Raw genomic sequence first — 18,994 nt, forward strand, 5'->3', positions numbered from 1 at the left:
GTGAGTATAGATGGAGAGAAATGTAACCTATTTGATTGGAGGCTCACAAATATCTGTATGTAGACATATTTTTCTCTTTAGCCATTCTGTTCCTCAAGACCAGGGAAGTAGGAAGTGTGCTAATGGGCCCATTCTTTCTTAGCAGATTTTCACGAATGTTCACATTTTCTTTTTTTTTTTTTAATTTTTTTAAATTTTTTTATTGTTTATTTATGATAGTCATACAGAGAGAGAGAGAGAGAGAGGCAGAGACGCAGGCAGAGGGAGAAGCAGGCTCCATGCACCGGGAGCCCGATGTGGGATTCGATCCCAGGTCTCCAGGATCGCGCCCCGGGCCAAAGGCAGGCGCCAAACCGCTGTGCCACCCAGGGATCCCATGTTCACATTTTCAACTGTGCTCCTTGACTAGCCCCTGACTATCTCTGGAGTGCAAGAATCCATTAACAGCATCTAGAACATAAGCCTCAGCCCTTCTGCCTGACTGTGTGCTTGCCTGGATGCACCACCGGGTGGTGGAGGGCTCCTCCAAGCCTGAGAGGCTTTAGAACACACAGGATTTTTTAGTTACTTGTATTGACTTCCAAATGTCTGAAATATCATCTGCTTCTCTCTTCTCAGCTGTTCTTTTTGTGCCCTTGAGTACTAATACTTTTTAAACATCTTACTGTCATTTTAGTGTATTCTGGGGAAGAAGACTTAATTAGATAAACACAAGTGATCAATCTTTCTCTTAAAATGGATATTCTCCCTTTCCTTTTTCTCCCTCTGTACTTGATTTTATTTTATTTTTTTTTGAGTTCTTTTTTATTTTTTTTATTTTTTTTTTATAAATTAATTTTTATTGGTGTTCAATTTACCAACATACAGAATAACACCCAGTGCTCATCCCGTCAAGTGTCCCCCTCCGTGCCCGTCACCCATTCACCCCCACCCCCCGCCCTCCTCCCCTTCCACCACCCCTAGTTGATTTCCCAGAGTTAGAAGTCTTTATGTTCTGTGTCCCTTTCTGATATCTCCCACACATTTCTTCTCCCTTCCCTTATATTCCCCTTCACTATTATTCATATTCCCCAAATAAGTGAGAACATACACTGTTTGTCCTTCTCCGATTGACTTACTTCACCCACTTGATTTTAAATGGAACAGAATTTTATAGTAGCAGCTGTGCAAACAATATGTGAGAGTTAAGAGCCTGTGAATTTTAGTTTATGAGACTTTGATAATTTAGACAGCAACTGTTTTTTTTAAGAAAGCCACCCTAATAATGGGGCCATTTTAATCAATACAATGCCTAATTGTAAAGAAATCTAATTTAATAAACTGAGTTGTGCTTAAGATTGAGATATGTTTTTCTTTAGTACACGAAGAATTTAGCAGAGTAAGTTTGAGTTAAGCCTGTCTTTTATCCATACTATGTATCATAATGCCATTTGTTTTGTTGGAGTTTAGCTGAGTGATTTTGCCTTGCAGATTGTCAAGTACCATGCAAATGTCAGCTAGTTACAATACTAGTTATTAAGTAATCACTCTTTGTACAGTTTGAGCTCCATAGGAAGCATAGGATGTATTTTTTTTCTCTGGATTAATTCCTTCTTACTGAGAAGTTCCTTTTCTTTTAAAATTATTCAGCCCTCAAATTCATTTCTGTCAAAAACAGAATCATTTTACTAAACTCCATATTTAAGCTTTTTCCATTTTCAGTATGTGCCTTTTAGGTTTTCTTATAAACAATGCCAAATATTTAAACTATTCTGTTTCTCTGGGTAGACCTAAACCCAGAGAAGAGTTTAAGGTTGCCACCTGCATATTTGCCCAAGGAGCCAGTCAATCAGATGTGCAAAACCTCCACTGGAATAAATCAGAAATATGGTACCAGGAAATCCAGACTTCCACACCTGGCTATATATTTGATAGCATCTCAGTTAGTTCTACTGCCCTCCAGATTCCTGTGACAGGAAAATCTTTTTTGTGTTTATAACCCCCATGATTTCTAAGATTGTAGATCCTGATAATTAGATTATGTTTTGTTTCCTGAGCACATGTATAAATCTATATTTTCCTTTTTGACCCTAGGAAATAGCATTAAGTAATGAGTGGAATTATGCAAACTTGGATAAAGAGTCCATGGTTGAGCAGTTAATCTGCATTAGAATAATTCATCTTTGTGTGTGTGTGTTATTGGCTTATACCTTTTAAAAATTCTTTCATTGTCATTTTAGTGAGGTATTAGGAAGAAAAGTAGATAAGCTTCTTTTCAACCAAAAGGCCTCCTCTGACTTTTTCTTATACTTGATTTTAAAATTAAAAGAATTTCCTTAGAACAAATATATTGAGACACAATTTATACACCATAAAAATTGCCTCTTTTAAAGTATATAATTCAGTGGGACTTAGTATATTTAGAATACAGCCATCACCACTATCTAGTTTTAGAACATTTTTATCACAAAAAAAAAAAAAAAAAAAAAAAGAAGAGAGAAACTCCAAATCTCATTAGCAAATACTCCATCCCTTCCTCTGCATCTCTCCCATTTTCCCCAGGCCTAGGCATATACTAATCTTTCTGGCTTCATAGATTTGCCTGGGTTTATGGACATTTCATGTAAACGGAGTCACACAATATGTGGTCTTTTGTGACTTATCTTTTTACACTTAGCATGTGTTTCAAGGTTCATCCATGTTGGAATGTCAGTACTTTGTTCCATTTTATGACTGATTAATATTCTGTTGTATGGATATATCACATTTATCCATTATCAGACATTGGATTATTTTTACCTTTTGGCTCTTATGAATACTGTTATGAACATTTATGTACAAGTTTTTGTAGGGACATATGTTTTCTTTTTTTGGGTCGGGGGAGAACATATGTTTTCATTTATCTTGGGTACCTACCTAGGAGTGGAATTGCTGGGTCATAGGATGACATTGTTTAACATTTTAAGGAACACTTTTCCAAAATAGCTGTACTATTTTCCATTAATATTAGCAATGAATGAAGATTTAATTTTTCTACATTTGCCAACACCTATTATTGTCAGTATTTTTAGTTATCTTTGTTATCTTTAGTTATCTTTGTATCTTTGTACTACTATCTTTGTAGTACAGACAATAGAATTTTTAAAAGCAGAAAGATTATGTGCTTAAAGAGGAAAAGAAAGAAGAGACCAGCTGCTTAAAGGCCAAAAAAATAATGTCTGTTGGGGATTTTTAGAATGAGTTGTGAATTAAATGAAGTCCTCAGTAAATTCTGTATTTTTTACTAATGTTTTTGTATGAAGAGTATCTTATTTGAGCTGGAAGAGAAATAGAACAGCCAATAAATGAATTTATATATATATATATATATATATATATATATATATATATACACACACACACACATATATGACACACATACATATAATATATATATAATTTATATTAGAAAATCAATTCATGTAAAATAATGAAAGTTTAAAGAATATCAATTTGAAGTGATGACAAATAATTAGTTTGCTAGTCACCTATAGCTCTGCCCTAATTCTGTTAAGCTGTATTCTTAGTACCAGTATTTTGCTAAGCCCATGAGAACCCACTCACCTTTACCACAGAGTCCATAAACAATTTAAGGACTTAAGAGAGAAAGAAACAACATCCAACATAGGCTTAAAAACTCTGGGTTTGATGGTTTATCTCCTCTGACACCAAATAAGTTTACTTACAGCTGAGCATTTAATCACTAGTCTTTTACAGGGTGAGAAACTGGTGGTAAAGTGATTCCCACTGAAATTACACTTAATGTACTTTGTCCTTTTAATGTAGCACTAGATTTATGGAACAAGCCAAGTTTTGTTAGCTGGGATTTGCCAATATTGTTCAAGATTAGCATATTATATTATAGGAGGCTTCCCTTTCGAAGTGGTATGATTATTTTTTCTATTTTCCTATGTACTGACATTCCCACATAAACAGGTTCTTTAGCTGTTAAATGCTTGTGACTAACATCTAGCTGAGATATGAGCTCCCAGTTTTGACTTTACATAGACTATTTTATATGTTTCTTATATTTTTATCTATGCCAGCCTGCCCCCATTAGCAAGCACTCAGTAAATGCCCACAGAATAGACTTGCTGATATATTATTTAGGTATCATTAGGAGTATTTTATCCTGGGACTGATAGGTAAAGTATTGTCTAATTCTTTTTTTTTTTTTTTTTAATCCCAGAGGCCTTTGCCTTTTCATGCAGCTTCCTTCTGGGAGCCAGGAGTATCAGTGTAGATATTGGATAATTTGGTAATAAACACACCTCTGCATTTCATAGAATCTAATCAGAATAAGATTTGTAGTTTCATTAATATCTAAGAATAGACAGTAATTTATTAAATTTTATTAGTTACTTTATCATCCTGTCCTTTCAGAAATTTGTGCGAGGTCTGGAGAACTTTGGCATGGGCAAGGGTTGTAAGAGAGCTATAAAAATAACACCTTTCCTTTATATAGAAATATACCAATTCCATTAACCAGAAAATATAATTATGTTGTTTAGATAAGCTCTAAAGAAGTGATTCCATTCCTGGGGTATGAAATGCAGGGGTAAAACCCAGGCTAATCCAGTATAGCTGGGATTTTATGATTATTTTTCTCATTCTTTCAAAACGCATATTTAGAAAGAAATATAATTAATGTTTTGTTCTCATGTGTTCTACACAACATTTTGTGCCCAGACATTCATGTAGGTTTTTATTAAAATGTTCTCCCATATACAGGAACAAGGAAGCTATAATTTATCATAAATAAATTAAGATTCCCACCCCCATTACTTACCAATTCTGCTTATTCATTTGTTGATTCAGGAAACATTTGTTAAACATTTACATGTATGAGACAGTGTGATGGTTGTTTTGTAATAATGATAATAACAATATATAACTTTGTTAGTGTGCCCTGATCAGATCACATGTTCTGAGATCAGACTGCTGTTTGAATTGCAGCTTGGCTACTTGGTAACTGTGAATATAGACAAGTTAATTAATCTCTTTCAGTCTAATCCTCTCTAACTGGAGATGTATTAAGCTCCCATAGCTGCCATGACAAACTCCTACAAATTTAGTGGCTTAAAAACCACACAAATAATCTAGTGTTTCATGGGTGAGAAGTTTGTGGGCTCAGCTGGTGTCTGTACTCCAAGTTCACAAGGCCAGAATCAAGGTGTCAGTCAGCCTGGGTTCTTAGCTCAAGGTTCCTGGGGAGAAACTGCTTCCAGGCCTATTTGGATCTTTGGCACTCTTCCATTCCATGTAGTTGTAAGGCCAAGATCCTTATTTTCTCTCTGGCTTCTTCTTGGCATTAAGAGGCTGTCAGCATGCTCAGGCTTGTGACCTTTCTTCATCTTCAAAGTCAGCAGCAGCTTATTGTTCTATCTAATAGATTAGCAAATTTTCATAAATCCTTCATAAGGCTTAATGAGGAAATAAAAAGTTACTTCGATAAATCTGGCACCATGAGGGTAATATTTTGGTTCTTTTAATGGCTGACCTTCTTGTAGCTCTAAGATATATATCATGGTAGAGATTAGCATTTTGCCTGTTGTTTGGGGTTTTTTTCTCCTTGAGGCTAAGGTCATAAGTACAGTATAACTTCATGGCCATTCAAAGATCAAAGCACATGAAAGCACCAGGATAAATATTCAGATTAAAGTGCCATTCTATGATATAGGTTCAGCATTGCTGATTATGATAATAATCTTTTTTTAATAAGAACAAATACTTGTTACATGGTTCTGTGTTTGCTACTTAATCTGTTATGCAAAAGTTTTTATGGTACAATCTTTAAGTGCTGAGTAGTTTTCTCTGTTTACTATGTATACTCTGTTTGTTGTATGTTTGTGTTTTAGCATAAGAAATGGATCAAATTTAGCTAACAACAGATGAAAGCTTTCAAGAAAACTTATATAATTTGAAGTTCTTGTCCTAGGAGAAGATTAATGTTAAGGAAAATGATGACTATTTCAATTATTAACGATTATTCCATCTGCAAAGTTTTCTCAAACCTTTTGGCTCATGAATTATATTCTCATTTTTGTTCCAATTTAATTCTAGAAAAACCTATAAGTTTCAACTGTTAAAATATTTTGATACAACCGCAAAGGGGCATTTCACTTCTGTTTCTGAGACCCTTCTGTGGAATTTCATTGCTAAGTTATCCTTACCCTCTGACCACCAAAGGACACTTTTGTTATCATTTGAATACTCTGTGATCCCCTTCCTACTTAACACTTCAACTCAGCTACTTGTGTAAATGAACTAAATTATTAAGTTTTTCTTCAAGATACATTTGGAATATAGATGTTTCTTTTTTTGTATACTAGTTTTACTTTTATAAAAGCATGAAGTTTTATTTCAGTGCTATATCCCTAGATATATAGACACATAGAAAGCATGTGATAAATAATATATATAGTGTGCAGTAAGTATATGTTATAAATAAACATGCCCCCAAATAGAAGCATTGCTTACTTTTTTTATAATGTGAGACTTTGAAGAAGGCATCATAAGTACCGATATCAATGCAAGAACACGAATGACAAGGCAATGTTCATTATATTTAGGTATAAGCAAATGAGAAATAACAATAAGCAATAATTATGATGAACTTTTGCTCTCAGGTAGCAAAAGGCACATTTATACCAACACTGCTCTCCCCCCCCCCCCACCCCATGCTGTGCTGGGCATACCTCTAGTAGATTGATTGATTGATAAAACGGGATTTAATTTATTTACTTGAGAGAGAGCAAGAGGGGAAAAGAGAGGGAGCCAAAGAAGAGAGGGAGCGGGAAGAAGCAGACTCCCCACTGAGCAGAGAGCCCATCAGGGCTCAATCCCAGGACTCTGAGATCATGACCTGAGGCTTGACACTTAACTGTCTGAACCATCCAGGCACCCCCTGGAAGCCTCCTTTGAAGGTGTTGAGTAGTTATTTTCATTTATAGGAAGTCCTGAGATTGCTGCAGCCTGGGTAGAACAGTGATATTTACCACATTTCTAGAAACAGCAAAAATTACAGATTCTCAGTATGTTAACACATAATTAGTAGGAAGAGAGGTGACAAGAAATGTTATGCTAATAAATCGAAGTCTTTACTGCACTGTCAATGTACTTGAAGCATGGGAGGCAAATTATGAATATTCAGGTTTCAAAGTCAGTGTGTTACAGTTAAAGCCTCTGAAGTAGAGGACATACTCTACTAGTGAGGGAATTGATGAATATATCTTCTATCATAGACAACAAAAGATATTTCTCAACCATTTTTTATTTTTGAGAACATATTTGATGGTTCTTCCATTCATGCTATAGAGGAATTCTGTTCTGTTCAGGTAGAAATTCTCTGGATGTATCTGTCTCCCTTCCCATTACTCATCAGTTTTATTTCCTGGGAAAATTATTTATATTTCAGAAATTGGAAGTAAATGATGAAAGAGCTCCCTCTTTTTCAAAGATGTTATTGTCATAAACTCATAACTGTTTTCAATACTTGTTTTATTTGATCTGGTATCATCACATATTAGGATCTCACTTCACTGCCTTAGGATTTGAGGTTTCATTTCAGAGCCTGAAGGCAAATGGCCCATTATCAAGGCTGTTGGAATGCTATTGCCTGTATCCTTAAATGCTGGAATTAAACCACAGTTTTCAATAGACAGAACACACCCATGAAAACATCCAGTTTCACTTTGGATTAGTCACTGTAAGAAAATTAAAAAGGCAAAATAAAATCCATTTTCTTATAGTTCATATTTATTTATAAGCATAAAGGTATGAGAAATGGGTAGTTTTCAATTAGTTTTCAATCACTCCAAACTTAATTATTTCCATTTCTTACATAGGATCATAATACAGTGGAAAATAATGCCATCATAAGCAACATATCACATGTTTTTATGGGTTATAGTATTTGCATATGATTTCTTTTTTAAGAGTAATTTAAATTAATGTGAAAATTTTCTAATATCAAGAAAACTATTTTGCCCTAAACCTTGTATAGATTACTGGATCACACTGTTGGTAATCAGTGAGAAATAATTACTCCAATTATAAATAGAATGTTCTCCTAAATGATTTTTAAAAAGATTGAGGTTTACACATTTTGACATTGCTGTTTTTAGCAGCATCCCTTATTCTAACATTCATAAGAGGAAATGGGCTCATATTAAAAGACATTTCAGGGAACCCTGGGTGGCGCAGCAGTTTAGGGCCTGCCTTTGGCCCACGGCGCGATCCTGGAGACCCGGGATCGAATCCCACGTCAGTTTCCCTATATGGATCCTGCTTCTCCCTCTGCTATGTCTCTGCTTCTCTGTGTGTGTGTGTGTGTGTGTGACAATCATGAAAAAATAAATAAAATTAAAAAAAAAAGACATTTCATTAAAACCTCAGTGCTTTCATAAAAATAAATTAATTAAGGTAAAGTTAAAGAACCCACCTAACAAGTAGTTGCATAGCACTATTTGTCAACCTCTCTGTTTTGAGTACTTTGTAATTTGAAACTCATTTAATCCTTGTCACTTCCCTATGAGACAGTTAATATTCCTATTTATAAATGATGAAATAGATTTTAGTATACAGTCTAAGGTCACATAAGTAGCAGGTGACAGAACCAGGATCCTAACCCAGGAAGTAGCTCCTGGGCCTATCTTTCTATTCCTTGCTCTGCAGCCACTCAATAACATTTTGGTGACTTTCTGCATGTTTTCAGGATTTTCACTTCCTTCATTGGCATCATGTTATGCATAAATTTTGTGACACTGACTAATCCACTTCCTTTGCATCACATTTGCCTCATGGTGCTGTTTCTTACTTACTTGACTAGCTAAAGCAGCTGACCTATCTAAATTAAGGAATCCAGTGTGTATTAGCAGCAACTGGCTTAAGTTTTCATTGTCTTAGACGTGTGCCTAAAAGGATGGATCATGATTTTTTCCTTAGAGTATTCATTTGCTATAAAAGATTTATATTTGCCTCTGATAGAAAGTAGTATGCAAATTTTTTTTAAAATAACAACTTCTCTGTGCTTAGATATTGACAAAACACATAAATCTTTGAGAATTGAGGGGAACTTTTCATATGTCTGCCTAAATGTTGGCTCACTGTAAGATATTCTTGGCTTTTATATGAAAAGCACATTTCAAATTCTAAACTCTGACACGGGAGAGATAAAAAGCTATATAGAAATTAAAACTTTACTTCAGTTTTCTCTAGCTATAAATTCCTGACCACTAAGTTTAGTCTTATTCATGGTACCCAGGAATGTCTCTTGTATTAAATTTTATTCAGCTAAGAGATTCTTGTTTTTAATAAACTTGTAGACAATAATCAAATGGAAGGTTCCACTATGGATAAAAAGCCAACCTTTATCTTAATTTTGGGCAAGGAACACACACAAATGAAACATGAAGCCATTTTATGCCCTGAGTAAAGCTCATGCTTTTCAGGATGTCTTAGTAAATTTTTAACATTAAAAAAAGTTAAATGCTCAAAAATCAAAGAAAATGGAAAAGTACCTCTTTTTTTTCAATGGCTTATTTGTCTTTAGAAATTTTTTCCTGAATAAAATGTTAGATCTTATTATGCCTCTGTGCTTTTGTTGTTACTGTGAAATATGCCTGAGAGCATTTTTTATTCTTTTTCTTTCCAGATGACAGAAATGATGCTCAGGAGAATAGCTTAAGAGACTTAATAAAAGAGCTGCCAGACACCCACTACTGCCTCCTCAAGTACCTATGCCAGTTCTTGACCAAAGTAGCCAAGCACCATGTAGAGAATCGCATGAATGTTCACAATCTCGCCACTGTATTTGGGCCAAATTGCTTTCAGTAAGTTAGTGGAGTTTTGCTGTTAATATTGCATATACACCTTTTCCTTATTACTGCCTGCAATTACTTGGGTTATAGAATCATATTTCTTGCTGAAAAGTCAACCAATTTATGTTAGTGGAGTTCTATCTTGCTCTTGGGCATTTTAGCCTTGTTTTTCATCCCAACTTTAAAGAAGGTAGATAGGCTTTTTCATGAAATCCACAATTTGTGGTTTTATTTAAAAAATTGGAAATAAGTTTTACTTTCACTAAAAAGCGCATTTATAATATTTAATTTGAAACATTGATTAGCAGAAAGGGAAGGAGTATAATATAATGCATAATTTTTTTAAGTGATTGCTAATAGGTGGAAAAATACAAGCTAAGTATGTCAGTGACAGAAAATACAACCTTTGATACATTTGTTTCCTAGGAATAAACTAGACTAGAAATAAACTCCTCTCCTTGGTAGGTGTCATAATACCGACCACAAGAATGCTTATAAAACTTCATATTTTCTTTTCCTTGTTATTCCATAAAAGTCTTTAATTGTTGATATGTGAAACATGATCTTGCAATCCAGGGACTTTCTTTTAACTCTCCTATTAATATATTAGTCCCCACTGATACAAACCACATTTCTTCTAGTTTATAAGGACAGGAAAGAATATAGTCACATTTAAAAGCTCTCATAAGGGATCCCTGGGTGGCGCAGCGGTTTGGCGCCTGCCTTTGGCCCAGGGTGCGATCCTGGAGACCCCGGGATCGAATCCCACATCGGGCTCCCGGTGCATGGAGCCTGCTTCTCCCTCTGCCTATGTCTCTGCCTCTCTCTCTCTCTCTGTGTGACTATCATAAATAAATTTAAAAAAATAAAAAAATAAAATAAATTAAAAAATAAAAGCTCTCATAAAATAAATAAATAAATAATAAAAGCTCTCATAAATTCTTAGCAATTTTTAAAATATTGTATCTATTTATACACTCCGTTAATCTATAGACTCATAGACTCATTCAACAGCCCAGAACTAGTAATATCACAGTCCTCAGAATGATTGTCCAAATATAAACTCTGGCTTAGATCTGGCTTAGACTCTGGGGTTCCAGGACATTCACAGCCTACTATGGTGAGAAGTTCTACCTTAAAAAAATTTTTTTTTTAATTTATTTGAGAGAGCGATCGCATGAACAAGTGCATGTACATGCAACCAGGAGAGTAGGGGAGAGGCAGAGAGAGAATTTTCAAGTAGTCTCCCTGCTCAGAGCCCTACTCGAGGCTCGAGCTCACAACTCATGAGATCACAACTTGAGCCAAATCCAAGAGTCGAACCCTTAATTGACAGCCACCGAAGTGCCCCAAGAAGCTCTACTTTAATAACTATCCCCATTATAACCTTAGAGATTTAAATTTTAAATAATAACATTTCATAGGATACATTAGGGTCTTTTTTAAAAGATTTTATTTGAGAGATTTTATCCCTAGAAAGGAGATGTTGGCATGGGGATTACTAATGGGGGATACTTTATTTTTATCCTATATACCTCTATTATTATTTGAGTATTTACAATGATAACATTATATGATCATCCAAATTTAATAAACCTATAACTGGAATTACATGTTGAAATGTAATTTGAGAGTCACCCAGAAGCCCAGCATTCGAAGCACCAAACATTCATCTACTGTTGGTACGTTTTCTCCCATCTTATGATTATATATTTCATAGCTAATACCTTTTTATGTCTGATATTTCATGTTCTTTTAAAAGTTAATATTATTTCATGAGGATATTCCCTTATTAAAAAATAGTCTTTATTTGCTTTTTAAAAAAATTTTAATTCCAATATAGTTAACATACAGTATTAGTTTCAGGTGTACAATGTAGTGATTCAGCAATTCTGTATATTACTTAGTCCTCATTAAGATAAGTGTACTCTTGATCCCCTTCACTTATTTCACCCATACCCCTACCTACCTCCCCACTGGTAACTATCAGTTTGTTCTCTATAGTTAAGAGTCTGGTTTTTTGTTTGTCTCTTTTTTCCCTTTGTTCATTTGTTTTGTTTCTCAAATTACACATTTGAGTGAAATTATATGGTATTTATCTTTCTCTGACTGATTTATTTCATTTAGCATTATAGTTTCTAGATCTATCTATGTTGTTGCAAATGGCAAGATTTCATTCTTTTTATGACTAATATCCGTGTGTGTGTGTGTGTACTATATCTTTTTTATCCCTTCATCATTGTTGGACACAGCCTATTTTCCTAATTTGGCTATTGTAAATAATGCTGCAATAAATATAGGGGTGTGTATATCCCTTTGAAATAGTGTTTCACTTTTTTTGGGTAAATACCCAGTAATGCAATTACTGGAACATAGGGTAGTTCTGTTTTTTTGGGTTTTTTTGTTTTTGTTTTTGTTTTTTTGTTTGTTTACTCATGAGAGACACAGAAAGAGAGGCAAAGACAGAAGGAGAAGGCGGCTCCCTGCAGGGAGCCTGATGTGGGACTCGATCTCTGGACCCTGGGATCACGCCCTGAGCCAAAGGCAGGGGCTCAACCCCTGAGCCACCCAGGTGCCCAAGGGTAATTCTATTTTTAATTTTTTTAGGAATCTCCATAGTGTCCTTCACAGTGACTACACCAGTTTGCATTCCCACCAGCAATTCACAGGGTTCCTTTTTCTTCACATCCTCACCAACACTTGTTTTCTGATTTTTTTTTTTTTATTTTAGCCATTCTGACAGGTGTGAGGTGATATCACATTGTGGTTTTGATTTACATTTCCCTGATGGTGAGTGATCATATTTTCTTGTGTTTGTCAGCCATCTGTATGTCTTTTGGAGAAATGTCTGTTCATGTCTTCTGCCCACTTTTTAATTGGATTATTTGGGTTTTTTGGTTTTTACTTATTTGGTTAAAAAAAACACTTTAGTTTTTTTACTTATTTGGTAAAATTCTTTGTATACTATGGTTACTAACGCCTTATCAGATAGATATGTCATTTGCAAATATCTTCCATACAATAGGTTGCCTTTTAGTTTTGTTAGTTGCTTTCTTTGCTGTGCAGAAACTTTTTATTTCAATATAATCCCAGTAGTTATTTTTGCATATGTTTTCCTTGCCTCAGGAGACCTATCTAGGAAAATGTCACTATAGCCAGTGTTAGAGGAATTACTGCCTGTGGTCTCTTTTAGGATTTTTATGGTTTAGGTCTCATGTTTAGGTCCTTAATTCATTTTGAATTTATTTTTATGTATGGTGTAAGAAAGAAATCATTTCATTCCTTTGCATGTAGCTATCCAGTTTACCCAACACCATTTGTTGAAGAGACCATTATTTTCCCATTGCATGTTCTTTCCTGCTTTGTTGAAGATTAATTGACCAAATAATTGTGGGTTGGTTTATTTCTGGATTTTCTATTCTGTTCTATTGATCTGCGTGTTGTTTTTGTACTAGCACCATACTGTTTTGATTATTAGAGCTTTGTGGTATAACTTCAAGTCTGGAACTGTGGTACCTTCAGCTTTCTTTACAAGATTCCTTTCGCTATTGGGGGACTTTTGTGGTTCCATACAAATTTTAGGATTGTTTGTTCTACTTCTGTGAACAGTGCTATTGGTATTTTGATGTAGATTGCATTAAATGTGTAGATTGCCTTGGGTGGTATGGACATTTAACAGTATTCTTTCAATCTATACATGTAGACTATGTTTCCATTTGTTTGTGTCCTCTTCAATTTCTTTCATCAGTGTTTTATAGTTTTCAGAGTACAGGTCTTTCTGTTCTTTGGTTAAGTTTATTTCTAGGTATATTTTTGGTATAATTGTAAATGGGATTTTTTTTCTCAATTTCTCTTTCTACTGCATCACCATTAGTGTATAGAAATGCAGCAGATTTCTGTACATTGATTTTTGTGATCTGCAACCTTACTGAATTTGTTTATCAGATCTAATAGTTTTTTGGTGAAGTCTTTAGGGTTTTCTATATATAGTATCATGTCAACTACAAGTAGTGACAGTTTAACTTCTTCCTTACCAACTTGGATGCCTTTTATTCCTTTTTCCTGTTTGATTGTTCTGGCTAGGACTTCCATTACTATGTTAAATAAAAGTGGTGAAAGTGGACATTCTTGTCTTCTTCCTGACCTTAGGAGAAAAATCTCAGTTTTTCCCCATTGAGTCTGATGTTAACTGTGAGTTTTTCCTCTGTGACTTTCATTATATTAAGGTACGTGCCCTCAGAACCTACTTTGTTGAGGGTTTTTATCATGAATGGTTATTGTACTTTACCAAGTTCTTTTTTTCCATATCTTTTGAAATGACCATATGGTTTTTATCCTTTCTCTTATTGCTATGATGTATGACATTGATTGATTTCTGAATATGGCACCCCAAGTATAAATTCCACTTGATCATAGTGAATGATTTTTTTAATGTATTGTTGGATTGGTTTGCTAATATTTTGTGGAGGATTTTTGCATCTATGTTCATGAAAGATACTGGCCTTTAGTTTTCTTTTTTGTAGTGTCTTTATCTGGTTTTGATATCTGGGTAATGCTGTCCTCCTAGAATGAATTTGTAAGTTTTCCTTCTTCTTTTGTTTTTTGTAATAGTTTGAGAGCAATAGGTATTAGATCTTCTTTAAATATTTGGTAGAGGGGCAGCCCGGGTGGCTCAGTGGTTTAGCGCCGCCTTCAGCCCAGAGCCTGATCCTGGAGACCCAGGATCGAGTCCAACGTCAGGCTCCCTGTGTGGAGCCTGCTTCTCTCTCTGCCTGTGTCTCTGCCTCTCCCTCTTTCTCTCTCTCTCTCTCTCTCTCTCTCTGTCTCTCATGAATAAATAAATAAAATCTTTTTAAAAATATAAAATAAATATTTGATAGAATTTGCCTGTGAAGCTGTGTGGTCCTGGGCTTTTGTTTGTTGGGAGTTTTTTGATTCAGTTTCATTGCTAGTTACCTGTCTGTCCAAGTTTTCTATTTTTCCTAATTCGGTTTTGAGAGGTTATATTTTTCTAGGAATTTATCCATTTCTTCTAGGTTGTCCAATTTGTTGGAATATAATTTTTCATAGTGGTCTCTTTTAATCCTTCGCAATTCTGTGGTATTGGTTGTTTCTACTCTCTCATTTGTGATTTTGTTTGAGTCTTTTTTTTTTTTTATGAGTCTAGTTAAAGGTTTATCAATTTTGCGTTTCTTTTCAAAGAACCAGCTCCTGGTTTCATTGAACTCTTCTATTTTTGGTTTTCTTTCTTCTTTTTTTTTTTAAATTTCTTTTTCATTTATTTCTGCTCTAATTTTTATTATTTACTTCCATTTGTTGATTTGGGATTTTATTTGTTGTTTTTTTTCTAGCTCCTTTAGGTGTAAGGTTAAATTGTTTCATATTTTTCTTGCTTCTTGAAGTAGACCTGTATTTCAATAAACTTCTCTCTTTGAACAGCTTTTGCTGCATCCCAAAGATTGGGACTGTTGTGTTTTCATTTTCATTTATCTCCATATTTTTAAGATTTCTTCTTTGACCCATTCATTGCCAAGTAGCATGTTATTTAACCTCTGTGTATTTGTGTTCTTTCCAGATTTTTTTCTTGTGGTTGATTTCTAATTTCATAGCATTATGGTCAGAAAAGATCATGGTATGTCTCCAATCTTTTTAAATTTATTCAGACTTATTTTCTGGCCAAATATATGATCGGTTCTGGAGAATGTTCCATGTGCACTTGAAAAGAATGTATATTCTGTTTTAGAAGGGATTTTTTTTCTTTTGGAGGGAACATTTTGAATATATATGTTACATCCTTCAGGTCCATTCAAAGTTACAGCTTCCTTATTGATTTTCTATTTGGACAACCTGTCCATTGATGTAAGTGGGGTGTTAAAGTCACACCCCACAATAGAGTAGTTTCATATTACTATCAAGTAGTTACTTTATGTTTATTATTAACTGCTTTATATATTTGGGTGCTCCCATGTTTAGTACATAAATATTTACAGTAGTTATATCTTCTTGTTAGATTGTTCTCTTTATGGTTAATTATACAGGGACATATCTTGTGACAGCCTTTGCTTTAAAGTTTATTTTGTCTGATATAAATATTGCTACTTTGGCTTTCTTTTGATACCCTTTTGCATGAAGGTGTTTCTTCATCCCCTCACTTTCAATCTGCAGCTGTCTCTAGGTCTCAAATGACTCTCTTGTAGGCAGTATGTAGATGGATTTGGGTTTTGTTTTGTTTTAATCCATTTCATCACCCTGTGTTTTTTTATTGGAGCATTTAGTCCTTTACTTCAATGCAATTATTGATAGTATGTTTTTATTGCCATTTTGTTACTCATTTTATGGTTGATTTTGTAGTTTTTCTCTTTCTTTCCTTGCTCTCTCATGATTATTTGGCCTTTTTAGTGATATACTTGATTCCTTAATTTTATTCTTTGCATATCTATTACTGGTTTTTGATTTGTAGCTACCATTGTTTGTATATAACATCTTTTGCATATAGCAATCTGTACTAAGTTGATGGTCGTTTAAGTTTGAACTTGTTCTTTACTTCTCTCCCCCCACCATGTTTTAGATATGTGGTGTCATACTTTACTTCCTTTTATTTTGGAGTCCCTTGACTGATGTTTATAAATATAAGCACGTGTTTCGTGCTTCCTATTTTTCTTATTCTTACTTATGGTCTTTTCCTTTATACTTTCCTTTAGTCCCCTTTAACACTTCTTGTAGGGCTGGTTTAGTGGTAATGAATGTCTTTAACTTTTGTCTGGGAAACTCTTTATCACTGCTTTTATTCTGAATGATAGCCTTTCTGAATAGAATATTGTCTACCTGCAGGTTTTTTCCTTTTAGCACTTTGGTTATATTGTCCCACTCTTCTGGCCTGCAGAGTTTCTGCTCAAAAATCAGCTGATAGCCTTATGGGGTTTCTGTCATATGTAACTGTTTTCTCTGACTGCTTTTAAAATTCTCTCTTTATCACTACCTTTTGCCATTTTAATTATTATACTTCTTGGTATGGACCTCCTTAGGTTGTTTCTTTTGGGGGATCTCTGTGCCTCCTGGATCTGGATTTCTGCTTCCTTCCTTGGGTTCAAGAAGTTTTCACTATTATTTTTTAAAATGTATTTTCTCCATATTCTCTCCCTTCTCTTTCTGGGATCACTTAATGATGTTGCTGAGTTCCCCAAGTCTATTCTTACTTTGCATATTTTTCTCCTCTCGCCTGCTCAGCTTAATTAGTTTCCATTCCTCTGTCTTCCAGGTTGCTGATTCATTCTTCTGCTTCCTCTAATCTACTGTTTATTATGTCTAGGGTACTTTTAAATTTTATTTATTGTGTTCTTCATCTCTGATTGGTTATCTCTTTGTTAAGGGTCTCACTGATGTCCTCCAGTCTTTTCTCAAGTCCAGTGAGTATCTTTATGATCATTACTTTAAATTCTCAGGCATATGACTTCTCTCTGTTTTGTTTGTCTTGCTGTGATTTTGTTCTGTTCTTTCATTTGGAACATTTTCCTCTGTCTCTTCATTTTTTCTAACTCTCTGTTTCTGTGTGTTGGGAAAATCAGCTACGTCTCTTGCTCTTGAAAGTAGTGACCTTGTGAAGAAGAGGTCCTGCTCTGCATTGCAGTATCTCCTCATTCACTGGAACCTGGCACTTGAGGGGAGTCTCCTATGTGTGTTGATTGTGCCCTGCTGTTGTGGCTGAGCTGCTTTTTCTGTCAGTCCAATCATCTGCAGTGGCTCTCTGCCGGTCATTGGCCAGTCTGTGGCTGCCTTGGTCTGAAGTTGAATCAGACCAGGCATTTGTCAGAAATGCAGTACAGCATATTGCCAGGTACTTCCCCTGTATTTTCTTCTAGGAAGCTTTCATTGGTGGGTAGGGCTGCAGTCAAACCAGATGTCTGCCTCCAGCCTACTGCTGGAACTACAGTCTGACTGGTGTGTATGGTTATCTTTCCCTCTTCCTAGGGCAGGAGCCACTTTGCAGTAGTGCTGGCCCCTCTCAGCGCTGCTTGTACACTGCCTGGCTTGTGGCACCGCTTCGGATGGACTCTGGCCAAAAGCATATTGGAAGGGGCATATCAGCAACATGAGTCTGGGCAGAACTCACAGTGTTAGAAAGGTTTGCAGCTGGTTCTCTTCAAGAGGGGACCAGAACCAAGGCCAGTCAGGTTGGTGCAGGTGGATCCACAAAGTGATTGTAGGTGGAAGCGTGATATTAGCAAGGTTTGCACTGGTCTTCTGTGGGAGGGTATCTACTATGCAGGGACTGAGGCAAGCCTGGCTGGAGGGATTGGGAGGCACAGTGTTAGCAAGTTAGGTAGCTAGTGTAGTCTTCATGCTGTTTTTTGCAGGTGCTGTGTGTTTATGCCGGGGGGCAGGGGAGGGAAATGGCACCTGCCAACTCCTTTGCTCCTGGAGGAGTCTTCCAATAATCTCTGTCTCTCCAGGATACTCTCTGAAATAAGCAAACAACTCTCCCTCCCACATGTTCCAGGTGTTTTTCAAACTCCTGCTTCTATGATATCTCTGCGGGGTGGTTTTGTGTTGTCTTCTTGGGAGTAGAGACTCTGTTTCCTTTTGCTCTCCTGGCTCTCCCAGAGGAAACCTGCTGATTTTTAAAATTCCATGTTTTAAGTACCACTGATTGTAAGAACTCATGAAATTTGGCCCATGCATGTTCTCTGGTTTGAGGATCTGTTTCTCGCTCCTCTTCATATTAGTGGTGTCCCTACCCCCAGAGGGCAGTCCCATGGATCCATTTAGCTCTGGACCCTATCTCTGCCCTTCCTACCCTCTCTAATGTGGCCTTTTCTCTACCTGTAGTTATGGAGTTTGTTCTGCCAGTCTTCAGATCATTTTCTGGGTTATTTACACTGATATGAGTGTTATCTAGTTGTAACTGTGGTCTCAGGTGAAATAAGGGTCCTCCTACTCAATGATCTTCCCAGCCATCCCCTGCCATTTAATTTTCTTGATTGGGGACGCCTGGGTGGCTCAGCGGTTGAGCGTCTGCCTTTGGCCCAGGGCATGATCCTGGAATCCCAGGATCGAGTCCCATATCGGGCTCCCTGCATGGAGTCTGCTTCTCCCTCTGCCTCTCTCCCTCTCTCCCTCTCTCCCTCTCTCCCTCTCTCTCTCTCTCTGTCTGTGTG

At 35.8% G+C, this 18,994-nt stretch overlaps 1 protein-coding gene across 5 annotated transcripts in view; it reads left to right on the forward strand.

Moving 5' to 3' along the window:
- Positions 1-18,994, forward strand: part of FAM13A (family with sequence similarity 13 member A) — a 310,890-nt gene that overhangs the window by 52,206 nt on the left and 239,690 nt on the right. For 4 of the 5 annotated variants that reach the window (XM_055312970.1, XM_055312972.1, XM_055312971.1 and 1 more), the window contains one exon: positions 9,674-9,851. The exons of the other annotated variant lie outside the window; for it this stretch is intronic. In XM_055312970.1, coding sequence (XP_055168945.1) covers positions 9,674-9,851 — 178 coding nt within the window. The remainder of the gene's footprint in view (positions 1-9,673; positions 9,852-18,994) is intronic. 5 annotated transcript variants of the gene reach the window in all.

This window comes from Nyctereutes procyonoides, unplaced genomic scaffold (genome assembly GCF_905146905.1).
Source record: "Nyctereutes procyonoides isolate TBG_1078 unplaced genomic scaffold, NYPRO_anot_genome, whole genome shotgun sequence".
In the NCBI taxonomy this organism is placed as follows: domain Eukaryota; kingdom Metazoa; phylum Chordata; class Mammalia; order Carnivora; family Canidae; genus Nyctereutes; species Nyctereutes procyonoides.